Here is a 15,858-nt window from a genome sequence, read left to right as displayed (position 1 = left end):
AAATCACAGGAAAAAAGGGTCCTCAGCAATGCAACAGAAACCAGTTTCACAAAAGAATCATAGCTTTGTGTTTGCAACATATGGATTGTTTGTTGCACAGCCTGTTACAGTTTAAGTAGCATCAAACACTTTACCATGGCCATATGGACTGTTAAGCATCTGGAAACTGTAATTCTGGAAATTATTTAATAATATTTTACGACATTATATGAATTACTGTAATAATCCTGGCATCACGTCATAGTCAGCTGCCAAGTAAGTCTTACATTTTTCAAATTAAATAAGCTCTACTTAAAAAGTATTATAAGGTAAAAGAAAATGAAAAGAAAAGCGAACCTGGCCTGAATTCTTAACAAGTTCTTATTAATTCATTTATGTTTGTCTCTAGTTTTTATTGTACAATTTGGGGGGCTGATCTGCAGTGCAGTGCACTGGAAAAAGATGCAACTGAAAAAGAGTTATGCTACAGATGGTTAAAATAAAAATAAATAAATAACAGAATCGTTCACCCGGAAACAAAAGACTAATTAAGTCATCATTCTTTAACATGACACAGTTTGCATCCAATTTAAACAAGCAACTTACATAACCCAATGTGACTACTGCATTGTTTTATCCCAGGACATAATCATTGCCTTCATCCCCCTAAAATATCTTTGGCCACTACATAAATGCATGAGATTCTAAATGAGTGACCCTGACTTATGTGGAAATGAAATCACTGGCATGTCATACTTAACACAAATCTTTGATGATGTGGATCCAAAAAGTACTCATCAGTTCAGCCATCTACGGAAGTCAAAGCATGTCAGCCCAGTAGCTGTTCACTTAGCCGGTTTGTACAGCTGCACTCTCGGCAATTAGGTACATTTCCAACACCGGATGGAATAAGTCTGTCAAGTCATTTCAGGGCAAACTAGTACAAAATCAAATCATATTACTGCCTTCAAAAATTTAGTTTTGACAAGGATGGATAAGCACTGTAGCACCTTAAACATAACAGTTTTTTCTTTGAACATTTTTTGCCACACTTTGCAGGAATCAAACAAAGTCCAAAGCTACGATCTAGAAAATTCAGCGAACATTTATCCATTTTCCCCTGGTCAGACTGTGAATAATAGCGGACGAAGAATTATAGAGCAATTTTCTGTGTACCTAGCCACATCCTCCACATCCCTCAGTTCTTCCTGGGGAGTTGCCAAGATGTTTCAAGGAAAGATGGGAGGTGTGAGCTACACATACTCAACCTATAATTTTAAACACGACAAGCAGGAGGGTGCTCATCTCAGAGCAAAGTCCCCTCATCTCAGAGTAAAGTAATCCAATTTAAATGTGGGTTTAACCTCAGATCAATTCATGCATACTAAGGTGTCATGCAAGAAGGTTAATTTTAATTTCAAAACATATGCTAATAAACACTGCAAACACAGACACGTTAAAAAGGCACAGAGCAATGATTGATACTCCACGTGTAGAAGCACGTAGATCACGTAGATCTACCTTTCAAAGGTGCGAAAGTTGAAAATCCTTAAGACGACTTCTTGAAAGGACATTCTCCAAAAGCACTCTTAGAGCAGGAATGCTGTACTTTATATGTGATAGCTAGAATGATGAGACTTTACTAACCATTTGAGTTTGTCATTGGCTCCTGAGGAAAAAGTGGAGCTTTTGATGACCTCTCCCATCTCCTCACGACAGAAGCTGAAGTTGTTGATGGTCCACATGTAGGAGAACTTCACCACTTTGATCTGCATAGAAAAAGCACAGGATCGGCTGAAACCAGATCTCCTTTTTTATATATTTATCTATTCTATATGGGTAAGTGGTCTTTGGTCAGCCAGGACTTCAAAACCGCACATCAAAACTGCCTTTCATCTTAATAAACACTGACAACAAACGAAGGGAAAGAAGAAAGGATAATGGAAAAGTAGCAACGGAAAAAAAAACAAAAAAAAAAAACAATTTTGCAAGGACGTAGCAGAGATGAAAAAACAGACATCATCAATGACATACTTTATCTAGCTTTGCTCTTATCAGGAAAGTGTTATCTGAGCTAGTAAAGCCTACACTGCAATAACTATAACAAATACAATTTCATAGAACAGATAACCATTAAACAAAGAAAACACGTAAAATGACATCAATTTTTATTTAAAAAAATAAATAAATAAAAATTTGGCTGGTAATGTAGAAGCCATCAGGGAAAAAGCATATCAGCAAGCTAGATTTAATATTGCACAAATACCAAAAAAGTAAAAAAAAAGATTCACCATTAAAGATTAGCAAAAGCTGCACCAGGCTGATTAAAGCAAAAGATACATATTGTGTAACACTGTTCAAGAACACCTTTATGGCTGAATTACTCCTCCAATTTAACACCGCACCTTGTAGAGAACTTTTTTTAACATTCAAAATTGATGCAGCAGAAACAGCGATATCGCCACCTTGTTAAAACACAGAACCTAGTTCACCCGCAATATAGCTCAACGTCTGACAGTTTATCTAGTAATCTGGGTGTAAATTATAGTAGTAACTGCTAATTTGCCTTGAGCCTCTAGCGTCGAGCAGAAATAAGAAGCAGGCAACAAAAATCTCTTACCAACAAACCAACAATGTTTGAAGAAGCTTGAAGCAATTTGTCAGACTGTGCTTAGCCAATTCTAAAGCAAAGATTGTACTTTATAAATGATGAAGAGAATTTTGCTTGCATGAATCAAACTGACATTTGATAATCTACGGGCAGAAAACAACAAAAGGAGGAACCGAAAAAAAGAGCATCTCAACCTCCTGACTGCATGAAAGCATCCAACAAAAGGGACTGATTACCAAGTAATTACCAAATTACTAAATTCAGAGTTCTTCTGGGGTGGAATTAGATTATTTTGCTAAATCCAGCCAGGTACTGCATATGGTACTGTGCAAAAGTCTTGAGTCAGGCCTCATTTTGTTATATTTTGCCTCCAAGGAACCAAACGTTCTTGTAATTTTTAAAGTGGTCTTGAGCAGTAGTTCTCCTGGCTAGTTAATCATAGTTTCGTTTAAAAATTGAACACAATGAACATTTTCACCAGCATTTTTTTTTTGGTTTGTTTGTTTAGTAAGTCACTTAACTTGACTCATTCAAGCATAAAAAAAGGAACTTAACAAAAGGGATAAAGCAGTGTTGTATCTGCACATAACAGGAAAAAATGGCAACAAAAGGTTTTTAAAGGTGCTCTGTAGCAAACGGTCAGGAAAGTTAAACCTGTAAAAAAAAATGCAGCAAAAACAGAACAAAACATTGTTTTACAGGCATAATATAATGTTTTTGCAACACCAAGTTGATTCCCAAAGAGCTACTGGCCATAAAAGTGGCCGGTCTAAAAATCACTTGCAGCCACCAGTGCTAACCCTCAGCCTCCTAGTGGAAACACCTATGGTATCAATTTCAAAAGTGACTGCATTCAGAATTTGCCCTGTGACCTTAAGATAAAGGTCACCGGGATTCAAACCTGTCTGAAAATTTTAGCAGATACACCTATTGATACCAAAACTCCTACGCTACCTCGTTATGTTATCACATTTAAAAAAAAAAAAAAAAAAAAAAAAAAAAAGCTGCTTGTCCACGTTGCCTGCCCGTCTAGTGGGGATATAATAACAATAACTAAAAGTCATGTTATTCAGCAAACACCAGACACAGGACCTGAGAAATGTATTTGGTCCATCAGTTGATTGATCTACTGTTTGCTGAACCCTTATCAGAAACAGTCTCAGTGCAAATGTGGCTGTCAGAAAGCAATTTTTAAGGAAGCGAAATGAGAAGAAAAAGCTGAGGTTTGCCAAATTACACAAGAACTGGGCTGAAAATCAGTAGCAAAAGGTCTTAATGAGTGCTTAATCCAAATTTCTAATTTTTAGATCAAATCGTTTTCCAAAATGCATTAAATAAGTCAGAGGAGAGGTACAACACAACAACACGGAGGTTCTGTCGTCCTTTGGTGCTGCATTTCAGCCAGTGATCTCGTCAGAAACGATGGAATAATGAAAAAAGAAAATATTGTCAGATTTTGATTCATCATGCAATACCATCTGGAAACTGTCTGATTGGCAACAGCTTCATTTTTCAGCATAACAATGATTCCAAAAACACTGCCAATGCAAAAAAAAAAGAAAAAAAAATCACCTGGATGGAAGAACACACAATGGAACACACAACTATCAGGCATGGATTCACATCCCCAGAGACTAGACTTCAAAATTATCTAAACAGTTTGGGATCATCTGGAAAGCGAACAAAAAGGCAGATGACATCCAAAGAAGATATATAAATCCTCTAACATCTTTAAAGACCACAAATTAAATAACCTCAGCATTTACAAGGGGTGAAATTAAAATTATGGTTACAAAAGTAGTCCAGTAAAATATACCCCATTTCTTATTTCTCAGTTTGTACATCTTCATTTCCTTTTCTCGCATTTTACCAGAGTATCAAATGAAGGAGGTGATAAAGAGATATGAGGAGAGAAGAGCTGAGGCAACAGGCGTTGAACAAAATTTAAAAAAATCACTGCTTCAGAGCCTCATTTAAAATTGATTTCTAGCGAAAACAACTATTGCCACAGGTGTGTCATAAATTGCTTCGTTATATCCCAACTACAGCTGTATTTGTTTCATCTCAGATGGTCAACGGTTTTGCAAATCAGCAAAATATTATTTATTAAGTCTACTTTTTAATTAAATTAAAAACGTGGTGCAATGTGACCAGATATACTTCTTTTGTTAAATCACACACACATAGATCATTTTCACTTCAGATGCATTTTAGGAATTGAGATATCCTTCAGCATTGTGTGCTGAGATTAATTTCCTGGCAAAAGGACAGGAGACACAGGAGACTGGTTAATGGCACTGGTTAGTGGTTACCGACTTAAGTAATGCCTGACAATCTAACTATAATATTTTAAGTTGCATTCTGGCCTGATTACGGTTCAGTGAAGTGAAACACAAAATATAAAAAGTCATGCATTACTCACCTGAGTATAACACCAGCTCTCAGCCACAGGACTGCTGGACATTTCTGCCGGTGGTGGGGGACTTGGTACTCTGGACATTGCCAGCATTGATGCTGAGAGCACCGAGTTGGGCAGTGGCAGCAGCCAGGGGTGGTATGAGGTGTATGAGGGAGGAAAGGTCCAATAATCAGTCAAGCTGGCTGCCTCTTAAACCCCTGCCATACAGAGAACAGCAGAAAGTTGAATTCAGTACAACAGACTCTAAAATAGCTACAGGCTCCCTGTAGTGTCACAGAAATACAGCCATTAAAACAGTTTGACTTTTAAAGCAACAAAACCGATAACTAAGAAATCTGTGACCTTGTGCATCCCATGTGTGTATTTGCCTCTCTTTGTACATGTCATGGCAATTCTTAATTAAATGTTTGGAATAATTGAGTGGTATTTCCCAGTAAGTAGGAAGCAAGGGCTCTGGATTCATTTGTTTTAAAAGAGTCTTTGGCAGTCAAAGCACAGCAGCAGCGTGCACTCGGCTTCACTAAGGGAAGCCTTCCTTTATCTGCGCGTGGTTTCGTCTTTGTTTTGCTTTGAGATGAACAGAGTGCTGTGTCAGCCACGTGATTCCAGCCAGGCTGCATCCCATCCGCTGCGGCTGTAAGTGAAGGGCAGGACTTAAGACTTTCATCTCAAGCAGCCAGTCTGTACTCACAACACACACAAGGTCACACTTTACTTTCAAACGACTAAGAAAGGTCAAAGTTTTGTTTGATAAGCACCTGTTCCAAGGCTGTTTTTATTCCAGAATACTGCGGTACAGATTTAGACTGTAATGGCTACATCGCCTCTCCGCTTCCATTTGAAGCAAAGCGGAGTTTCCTCATTATTTTCCTATTCTAATTTTTGGTCCGTTCTATACTAGCAGTCTCAAATGCCTGAACATCTTACTGAAAAATAAAAAGGAATATGCACGGTTTGGTTTCAAAGTGTAATTTCTCTGCTGTCTAAATCTCTCATTTCCTCTCGTCTCATTCCCTTACGCTCCTTTCAAGTTCCTCTCCACAAATTTCATACCTAAGTCATCAAGGTCTCAAGATCTGGCTTTTCTCACTCAACCTGCAAGTCCCCCTGATCTCCTGCCAGAGAAACCTTTCCACTCCATTGCTTAATTAGTGTCTGATTGAAAGAGAAGTTTAGGACCTAAGAAAACTTGGCAGAAACAGTACTGGACCAAGAATCCAGAGAGACAAAAAAAAAAAAAAAAAAAAAGGGAAGGAAAGGAAAGGGGTAAAAAGGGTAAGAGGAACCTCTGTCTCCTGGTGAGTGGATTGGAAACAGAAGAGGCGACACGTGGACCTCACCGGCTCTAGAACCAGACAACTTAATTAATGTTTAGAGCTAACGCCTGAATCTGATCATCTCAATTCAGTGCCCCCTTTTCTTCTTTTGTGCCACTTGTATCTGATGAAAACACTGGTGGCATTTTCGCTCAGTAAAACAATAAAATATTAATCAAAAAAAAAGTCGGGAGAAAAAAAGCTGTACTCATTTGCAATTTAAATTACCTGAGACTTCCTGGCAATTAATTACAGTCTATACGAGTGAGCGAGGGTGATTTTTTACATGCGTGTGTGTTTCCTCGTGTCATCATTCTGGTATTGTATCACAGTGTATTCAAGGCACAATTTACCAAGTGGCTTTCTTGTATCATGTCCCTTAAAGAGCACCATGAATGCCTAGTAATCACAGGAAATCAATTTGAGAAAACATGACAACACTGGCAGCACTGCTAACAGCCTCACAGCTTTCTAAATACACCCAGATGACACTTAACCAGAAAAAAGCTTGGGATGTTTTTTTTTTTCCTTGTTTTTCATGACAAACATCAAGAGCAAAGCAGTAGGAGAAAAGCAACAATAACAACTGAGAGACAGAGGAGATGCGTGCTAATCATAGGACTCCCTCAGGAGAAATGTCTTCAGACAGTTCATTTGTCACAGGAATCTGAAGATGACGGTGTGAACGAAAGGAATAGCTAATAGGTGATAATGCATATGATGTAGGGAAAATAAATATTGTCACATTACAGTGTATGGCAGGCACAAAGACTGTGCTCTCCCAAAGGCAATTAAAAGACAAAGGAAAGAGGTAATCGAGGTGCTGTGGTTCAGATAAGGACTGAAGAATTTTTTGCAGCTACTTGGTAGCCATCAGCACTTCCAAGGTTGGATAAAAAGCAGTGAAAATTAGGATGAGGATAAGAAGTGCTTAGAAAGAGAGAGAGCAATGCAGAAGAACAGCAAACAAGTTCAGATTCTGCAGAGTATACATCAAAATTTCTCTGCCTGCAAATACAGCAAACTAAAGAACTAGACAACAGTTTACTCTTCTGTAACAAAAGCATACAAACGCTGTGCTAGGGATGCTGCATTGTGAAGACTAAATGACCGGTCCTTCTTTACCACTACAATTTTTGAGGGCTATTGTTGTATTGAACACCACTAAAGTAAGAGGTTCTATTTTTAAATCTGAAAAACGAATGTCACAAGCTCACCAAAGTATTTTCTGCATGGTTTTCACATGCAATTTACAGGCCATATAAAAATGAATTGAGTCACAAAGATGTCACCACCTGGTTTGTAAACTGCCATTTCGAAGACTCAGTTTTAGCATTGTGGCATTGGCTCTCCTTTTTTGTTTGTTTGGGGGTTTTTTGTAACTTAAGTTACAAGATAAAACTACAGAGCCTGGTTAACAGTGCTGCGATGGACTGATGGACAACATCACACAGTCACAGAAACCTGCTAACGCTAGGCGACTGTTAGTCATGAAAAAAAATAAATAAATAATGCTAAAAGGTTAAATGTTGACAAAAATTTGTACAGGGGAGTTATTTAAAAGTTTGCCCCCGAACAGCTGTTGCAAAAAATTTCATTTCTGCTGGGCATTTTAGCATAGAAGTCCATGGGGACTCATCTTCAGAGCAATTTGTCATCATTTGAGTAACTGGAAATGAAGAACCGTTTCTGGCACTTCTGCATGAGCCTTATTATAGTCTTGGATGTTGCCACTCTGGTTTTAACCCATTCTGCACTTACAATAATTACAGTTTAATCAAAAACAGAAAGTGCACAGTAGAAAAGAGAAAATGTTCTGCACTCCTGTCCTTCAACATCGGTTTTTGCACATCTTTATTGAAAATGTCATTATCACAACATCTTGACTGACAAGACGCATCATTCCTGATTTTCTGCACAACAACCTCAGGTAAAAAAATGAATGGTTGCAAGAGGTTTTAGTGCTATGGTTCATTTCAAGAAGTCATGTTTTAACAAATGTTCTTACTTTACATTCACATAAGTGTCAAAATGGTTTATGTCTCTCCACACACTTACACTTAATGTCTCTCAACACACACTTAATCTTAAATGATATACAACAATTTATCAGCTCTTTGACATTAGAATTTCCTCAGTTTTTTTACATTTCAGGTCTACAGACAGTGAATAATTAGAAAAAGAAATAGTTTACAAACTACATAAATGTACCCTACAGATCAGAATTCAGTGCTATGTTGGGCTATAAGTGTAACTTGTGGGCTTCCTTAGGGCATGTCGTCATTTTTTACCTTTTACCTTGCAGAAGATTATGTTCAAGATGCCCCTTTCAAATGACACCTTAAAACCAAAATGCAGCCGGGAGGAAGAAAAAAAAAAAAAAAAAAAAAAGCATGGCACAAAACAAGTTTGATCTTCTGTTTTCTGTATGTATAATGCAGAAGGTGTGACTGTGTAGCAAAAGGAGTAAAGGAGGATGGGCCAACTTCAATCCACATTCTCATCCCATGTCTGCTTTCAGAAAGGTAGGCCAGATGAGGAGAGTGAGACCTGGAGCCCATTTATATTCATTACAGAAAGACAGTCTGCTCTCACTCTACCAGTCCAGTCACCATCTCTCTCCATCTCTCTGTCACATACTTCAACACGCCAGGGAAGAGACTCTGACAAACCAAAAGACAGATAGATTCAACTTCTCCTGCATAAACAAGAGGTAAGCGAGGTGATGCTGCGTCTGCCTCTGCCATCAGGATGAGAGCTAGAGGCCACCAGCTGTCCAGACTGTTACAGCCCCACGGTATACCGGTACCACATCACTAACATGTTACACACTAAGTGAATACATGACACTCGGCTCATGGTGTAATAATTCCTGTGCTGCGATATTCACTCCATCTGTAAATTTTACGTGGTGATAGCATATTCTGCGCATATGTTACCTCCATCTGCAAATCTGATATTGTGAAGAGCTTACAATGCATATTTACACTCGAGGACACATTTCTGTTCATTTGTTTTTCCATCTGTGCTTGTGACAATCTGAATAGCTGGTGATGCACATCGCTTGCACAGCCTTCCCAACCTCAGTGTCAGTGAGAACAATGCATATTTAGCTTGTTTACTTTCAATATGTCTAGCTGTTGGAGTATTATCTTTACTTCATTGCAGGATAAAAGTATTTATTGGCCCTTCTTAAAAAAAAAAAAAAAAAAAAAATCTTAACAGGATCAAAGAAATGCCAAGTTTGCCAGACATTTCATATTTAAAACATTTCCAATCATTTAACTGGACTTGCTTGGGTTTGCCAGATAAAACGTGTAGATCACCAATAAGATTTCCATGCAGGATCCGTTGGTGCACAGGTTAACAACCATGGTGTAGATAGGAAGAGAAATGGAGAAAGGATAATGTGAACAATGTTGTAGAGGTGAGGAGAATATCAGCCAGGATCATGAGTTTGAAGGTAGAAACTGAAGCGTTGATGCTGAATGTTCTTCGATGAAGAAATGCAAGTAAAAAGGAACAGGTGTGATGAGGTGGTGTTAGAGAGATATAGTGTTAAAAAGAGAAAAGCACAGATGGCAGAGAAAAGGATGGATGAGGTGAACACGCATTTCAGGAAGAGGCAGGAACATAGGGTGACAAAAGGTAGGGAGGACTGGGAAAGTACAGCTGAGGTGGTAATTTGCTAAGAAGGTGTACCCTGTGGACAGAGAAAAGGAGACTTTGCTTTGAATGAGGAGGTACAGGAAAGCATTCAAAAGGGTTAGCAAAGAAACAAGAGGGATAGTCAGGAGGACGAGTAAAGTAGACAGAGCATTGGGAGGCTAGGTGGCAAAGAGAAAGGAAAAGGTGTGTAGTGATTTCTATGTGAGGCTGGAAACTAAGGAAAGGAGCTGAAAGATGTTGAATATGGAGCTGCCAAGTAGGAGGAAAAGAGGAAGACGACAGAGAAGATTCATGGATGTGGTCAAGGAGGATATTCAGAAGGTTGATGTGACAGAGGAGGATGCTCGGGATAGGGTGAGATGGAGGCAGATGAACCACCGCAGTGACCCCTAAAGGGAGCAGCCGAAAGAAGAAGCTCATGCATAGAAATGCTGGAGAGTGCACATTGTTACGCTGCTGGGCTGACAGAGCATACATCAGTTGTAATTTTCTCTGAATTGTTAGCCTGACTTCTCCCAGATTGTGTTCTTTTAGACCAACTATAAAACTCAAACAAAAAACATCTTTGACAAAGAACATTTGCTCATATTGTTTCCTCAATTAGACTGAACAGCCATAATGCTAAAACCACTGAAAGTGTAATTTTCTGGGAATCTTCAGATCCTGATATTTACTTGGATGTTATTTGACATGAGGCACCCCCTAAACATCCTTGCAAATGATCACATTCCCATAGCAATGTCACTGGCAACGGCCTGCAGTACAATGCACCGTACCACACTGGACGGGGGAGAAAAAAAAAAGAAAGAAAGAAAGAAAGAAAGAAAGAAAGAAAGAAAGAGAGAAAGAAAGAAACAGAAGAAAATGAGTCAACAAACATGACACAGTGTTGACTTGGTCTCCAAATTCCTGAGATTCTAATCCGATCTAGTACCTGCAGGCTTTGTCAAAACAAAACCGGTCAATGCCTTATAACCCACAAGACCCAAAAATCTGATTCTAACATCCTGGTTGCAAATACCACATGGCACCTAAGAGGTAACATATTCATACCATGGTGGGAGCTGCAGGAGGTGAACCTGTATAATATTCAGCAGGTTGGATCATCAGCCTATAATATCTTCACAGATCAATAATTTGCAATTACGCCGGTGACTGTGACTACAGAGCCAGTCGTCCTAACATAACATTCTCGGCAGTCCAGTAGGGTACCTGTTTCAGTGCAATACTTCACCTAATTAACTGATAGTTACAGCCAGGGACCACTGCTGCATTGCACATTTTCTCTTTATGCTGCTTCTGCTGTCATGGCTAAATAGTAGCAAAAACACATGCAGAAAAAATATTTAGCTTTACTATCCCTACATATAAAATGTCGCTGTTGAAAAATTACAATCTACATTTACCATCACCACGAGTTTTTGGATTATGAACACAAGTGTAGGTGGTGTTCATATTCTAAAATTAATACTTGTTCCAACATAATCTAATGTCACCTACTCTAACTTTACAATATATTGCCATTCTAAAGACAAACGGATCCTATTGTGGTTACATAAGTTATGTAGAGTTATAGCAATGTTTTTGTATGAAAAGGTTAAGTTTATCCAATAAATCCTTCAGTATGACCATATGGCAGGGACTTCAAGCAACCTGGTCTACTGTGAAATAGGAGTGACAGAACAAAACAACAAAAAGCCTTCTGGAATTCATTACAGCTATCGCAGAGTCTCAAAAACAGAAAATATATTCATTATACAAAAGAAAAGGAAAAACACATTCTACATGCAAGCACACAAACACACATCAATACACAATTAGCCTGTCACTATCTTAATTCCCTTTACACGGAAAATAAAATGAAAATGTCAAAAATATTAAGTTACCTACTATCCTCTCCCTCAGAGAAACAGGTGGGAAGGTGCTGAGACATCGCCACCAGGTGGACAGGGGGTGGAGGTGCGTAATTTGGCCGCTACAAAGAAAAGCCAGAATCACAGCAGGGATCCCGGAGTGTTTAGAGGGTCACCTTGTGCAACAACAGGCACAGAGCAAACCTGTGAGGTACACAGACGGGCTGCAGAGTTGAGAGGGACAGACTACAAACACTGAAAACCTGCCAGAAAACTGAGGTTAAGTGACAAAGTGCTGCAGACTTCAACGTATGTGTGACGCATTTCTGAACGCAAATCAAATGCCCACATGCTAGCTCATCTTTTCACAGCCTAGAGCCAGGCCATGTTCTTCTATCACCACCACCACAATTCTCTTTCCTCCAGCTCTGGTGAGCAGTCTGACAGAGGGTTAATCAAGCCTGTTCATTATAACGTCAGATTTCATAAAAAGCCTAGGCAGTATGTGCAGATCCATCTGGGGGGTTAGCAAGATTGATCAAGTAAAGTAGCCGACCCTCATTTCTAAAACTCACAGACAGATGGCTGGAGGTGCACATCCTGTCAAATAAGTACATGCACATGGATCATAAAAAAGGAAGATGTCCCAAATATTCGTTATGAGAGATTCTGGATTTGTAGCAGAAATTAAGGGCAAGAACACTGAAAATAAGTGAGCTTGCTGCAGGAGAGACTGGCAGGCAAAACATGAAAAGGGAAGGAGAAAAGCCTCTCAGTGTTGAGAGAAAGAACAAGTCTAGACGTGGAGCATGTATAAAAACACTGTAAAACAGTGTCTGTCCATCTTGCCCGAGGCAGTGCTGATAGCCCTGACATTCACTCAGAGAAAGAAAAAGAGTGAAAACAGGGATAAGAGAAGGCCAGGAACAGTGGGCACACATGCATGACAGAGCTGAGCATAAATTCGTCAGCGGGTTGGGAAGACGCTGTAGTGTGTCGGATCCAGGACCGCAGGAGGTGTGATGGATTAAGAGGCACTGACAGAGACAGAGGTCCTCCCTGAACCGTGGAGCAAACTCCAGCGAAACACCATCACTATCCCTCTCCATATCACCAGTCGTCTTCTCTCACTCTCCATTTCTCACAGCTTCCTTCTCTCTCCCCTTTTTAAAATCACTTAAACTCTCCGTTTTCACTTCTCTTAATCCTTCTCAAGACTGCTATAAAACTGAGCAACCATGCCTTACCACATACCTTGCTTTAGATCTACTAATTCACATGGCATTTTCTACTTTAGATGATTTCAAACGAGAAAGGTATTACTTGCAGCTAAGATAACAAAACTACTATAATGCTAGCAAATAAAACGAGACAGCTTAGCTCAAAATATATCCACAGCTGTACTGCAACACATAACATACCGATGCATGTACTGTATGTAGTGTATGTACTGTAAGTACGTCACAGTGTTTGCTATAGTCATACCACGAAATAATTACATTTTCAATACAGTAAGTGAAGTCAAATCTTCCAAACTGGAGGAGTTCCAAACCTCCTCTGGCATCAACATCAGCACAAAAAACATTTGCTTGGAGCTTCATGTCATGGGTTTCCATGGCTGAGCAGCTCCTGTCGGTGTAATATACAAGTAGCCCAGTACGTCTGCGCATCTAATGTAATAGTAAGGCCGAAAAGACAAGAAAAGAATATTTTGGCAGCATTTGCCCTTTTCCATCATCCTCTCTTAAATCCTCCCACTTCTCCGTCATATTCTGATCTTTACCAAATCTCTCCATTGCTCTTCTGTTGCAGAGCAGACCAGCTGCTACATGACTCAAGTGCACATAAAGGTTATATAAAGAGCAGCTTGTACACAATTTAAACTACAGTTAAAACGACTTGAGAAGTTTTAACACATGCAATGCAGTCCAGAATTTACACATGAATTACAGGTCGGGCAAACCTGTAGGTGAGAATGTAAACATCTGATTCAGTTGGAAAAGTTATTAGATGGTTTTTACCCTCTCAGCTCCCTAGTATAAAGTGTACATTGTGTTTCCTGCATCCTATATACTCTAGAAAGGTAGCAAACCTTGTCTAAATCAAACAGAGTAGTTCAAATCTATAGCCAACTATCTCATGCTATACAGTGTAGCACAAAAATGTTAAACCACTCGTCTTTTGTTTATTTTTTGTAGGAAATTTTGAAAAATGTGCAGTCAATGATTGAAACGCATCCAAACATACATAGAATATATATTCTATAAGGGAAAAACAGACTGGTATGTCCACCTTTGTTTTTCAGCACAGCCTGATCTCTCCTAGCCAAGCTTTCTTCTAATTTCTTTAAGTGGTCTTCAGGAATAGTTCTCCAGACTTCTTGAAGGACATTGCAAAAGTGCTTCTTTGCATACCAACTGCCTATTGTTCCATTCTCTGTCAAGATGATCCCACGCCGCTTCAATGTTGCGTGCTCATGTCCAGGCTCTGAGGAGGCAAAACCATGACTGATTGAAACATGTCACTTCATAAGACCAGTTGCCACCAATTTTCAAATAAATTCTTGTGTAATTTGGCATACCTCAGTTTTCTACCCATTTCCCACCTTTAAAAATGAAAGAAAAACTGGAGAACACAAGACTACTTTACGAGTGGTGGCTCAAGATTTTTTGCACAGTACTATATGCGAGAATGGGAAACCTCTTGATTTTCCCCAACACTATTCAAATTGTGTGTGTCAAAACACCTGCGGTCTGTTCAAAGTTCCCATTTTTTCCCCCACACAAAGATGCAACGTGTGAATAAATATATGAAAGTGAATGGCTTGGTATACTTCCTTACACATGCCAACTGCTTTTCTGCCTTTTAGGATTAGAAAAATGCAAATTAATCTGTTTGCATACTGGCAATATTCTTTTCCCATATTTTGCAAACTCTGATAGAAACCATTCCAATGTAACATTTTTATCAGTCAAATCTGCAGGAAAGATAAAGGACTTCTCTCACATATGGGGTACCTTTTGCAAGTGGTACGGAAATACAACCCCTGTAAATAATGTGCCATGCTATGCTGGATTTTTATGGGCCACATCTCAAGCCTCTCAGTCTGCATTCACACAGTTTGTCCTTGTACACTTCTCCAGTGTGATCAATTAGCTCTATATACTTACTGACAACACAAGTGACAAACTAATACTCCTAAGCGTAGACACACACACACACACAAACACACACAAAGACACACAGCAGAAACAGTCAAACCCGCTGAGAAAATTTGCAGCCCTGAAAAAATAAAAATTATTATATACTCTGAGACAGACATCAAATCATAGTGGGCCCATGTTGCCAAGATAACAGAGAAAAGCTTTTTAAATGACAAAATGATATTGGTGTTCTTTTCCAGTGCCCAAAGCAAAGTCTGTCTTACTATCGAAACAAAAATCTTCTTTTGGCAATGTATTTCTTCTAAACTAAACTGATACGAACATCATTTGTATAACGTTTTCATACACTCACTGAGGCAAGGCTTCATTCAGCTTCACCAACTGTTCTCTTACATATAACTCTCCCTCTTTAATTTCTGCCCAGCAGAGGCTCTCCGCATGAAGTTTCAGTCTCGTGAAGTGAGCTGAGCTTGAAGCAAAAGGGAGGAGTGAATGGAGAGAGGCAGAGTTGTTTTGTTACCGCACTCGGTGCAATGATGCAATTTATAATTAAAATGCAAATGGAACGACAGGGAGTCTCTCTTCACCTTGTTTTCACTTTACTCCAACATTCTCAGGGGAGGCTGATCTCTGCCCGGGATCTATGTATCCAAGTCAGTAAATCAATTTTATATGAAGCACCGAAATCAATTTGAGACTTAGGCTATACAAAAACTCAAGTACAAGACACTGTTTAGCTGAGAAAAAAAAAAAAAAAAACTTGAGATGCATAGATGGACACATCCAGCCTGTGGCTATAAAAACAGTCTTTTGCTTTGCTATGATGATGTGAGGGATTTTAAAAAGC

At 39.1% G+C, this 15,858-nt stretch overlaps 1 protein-coding gene across 5 annotated transcripts in view; it reads right to left on the bottom strand.

Annotated features, from left to right (window-relative positions):
* LOC120741429 (speckle type BTB/POZ protein) overlaps window positions 1-15,858 on the bottom strand; it is a 95,143-nt gene that overhangs the window by 45,753 nt on the left and 33,532 nt on the right. For 3 of the 5 annotated variants that reach the window (XM_040044355.1, XM_040044347.1, XM_040044372.1), the window contains 2 exons: window positions 5,013-5,206; window positions 1,627-1,748 (listed from right to left, as the gene is read on the bottom strand). In XM_040044355.1, the coding sequence (XP_039900289.1) occupies window positions 1,627-1,748; window positions 5,013-5,099 (209 nt within the window). In that variant the 5' untranslated portion in view covers window positions 5,100-5,206. Of the gene's footprint in view, window positions 1-1,626; window positions 1,749-5,012; window positions 5,207-11,880; window positions 14,108-14,139; window positions 14,174-15,858 lie in introns of those variants that run through there. The other 2 variants (XM_040044382.1, XM_040044364.1) reach the window with 2 other exon arrangements.

Source organism: Simochromis diagramma, unplaced genomic scaffold, assembly GCF_900408965.1.
Source record: "Simochromis diagramma unplaced genomic scaffold, fSimDia1.1 OVJJ01000321.1, whole genome shotgun sequence".
Lineage (NCBI taxonomy): Eukaryota > Metazoa > Chordata > Actinopteri > Cichliformes > Cichlidae > Simochromis > Simochromis diagramma.
The sequence above is the reverse complement of the archived record's forward strand: the minus strand, read 5'-3'. Positions and strand labels throughout refer to the sequence as shown.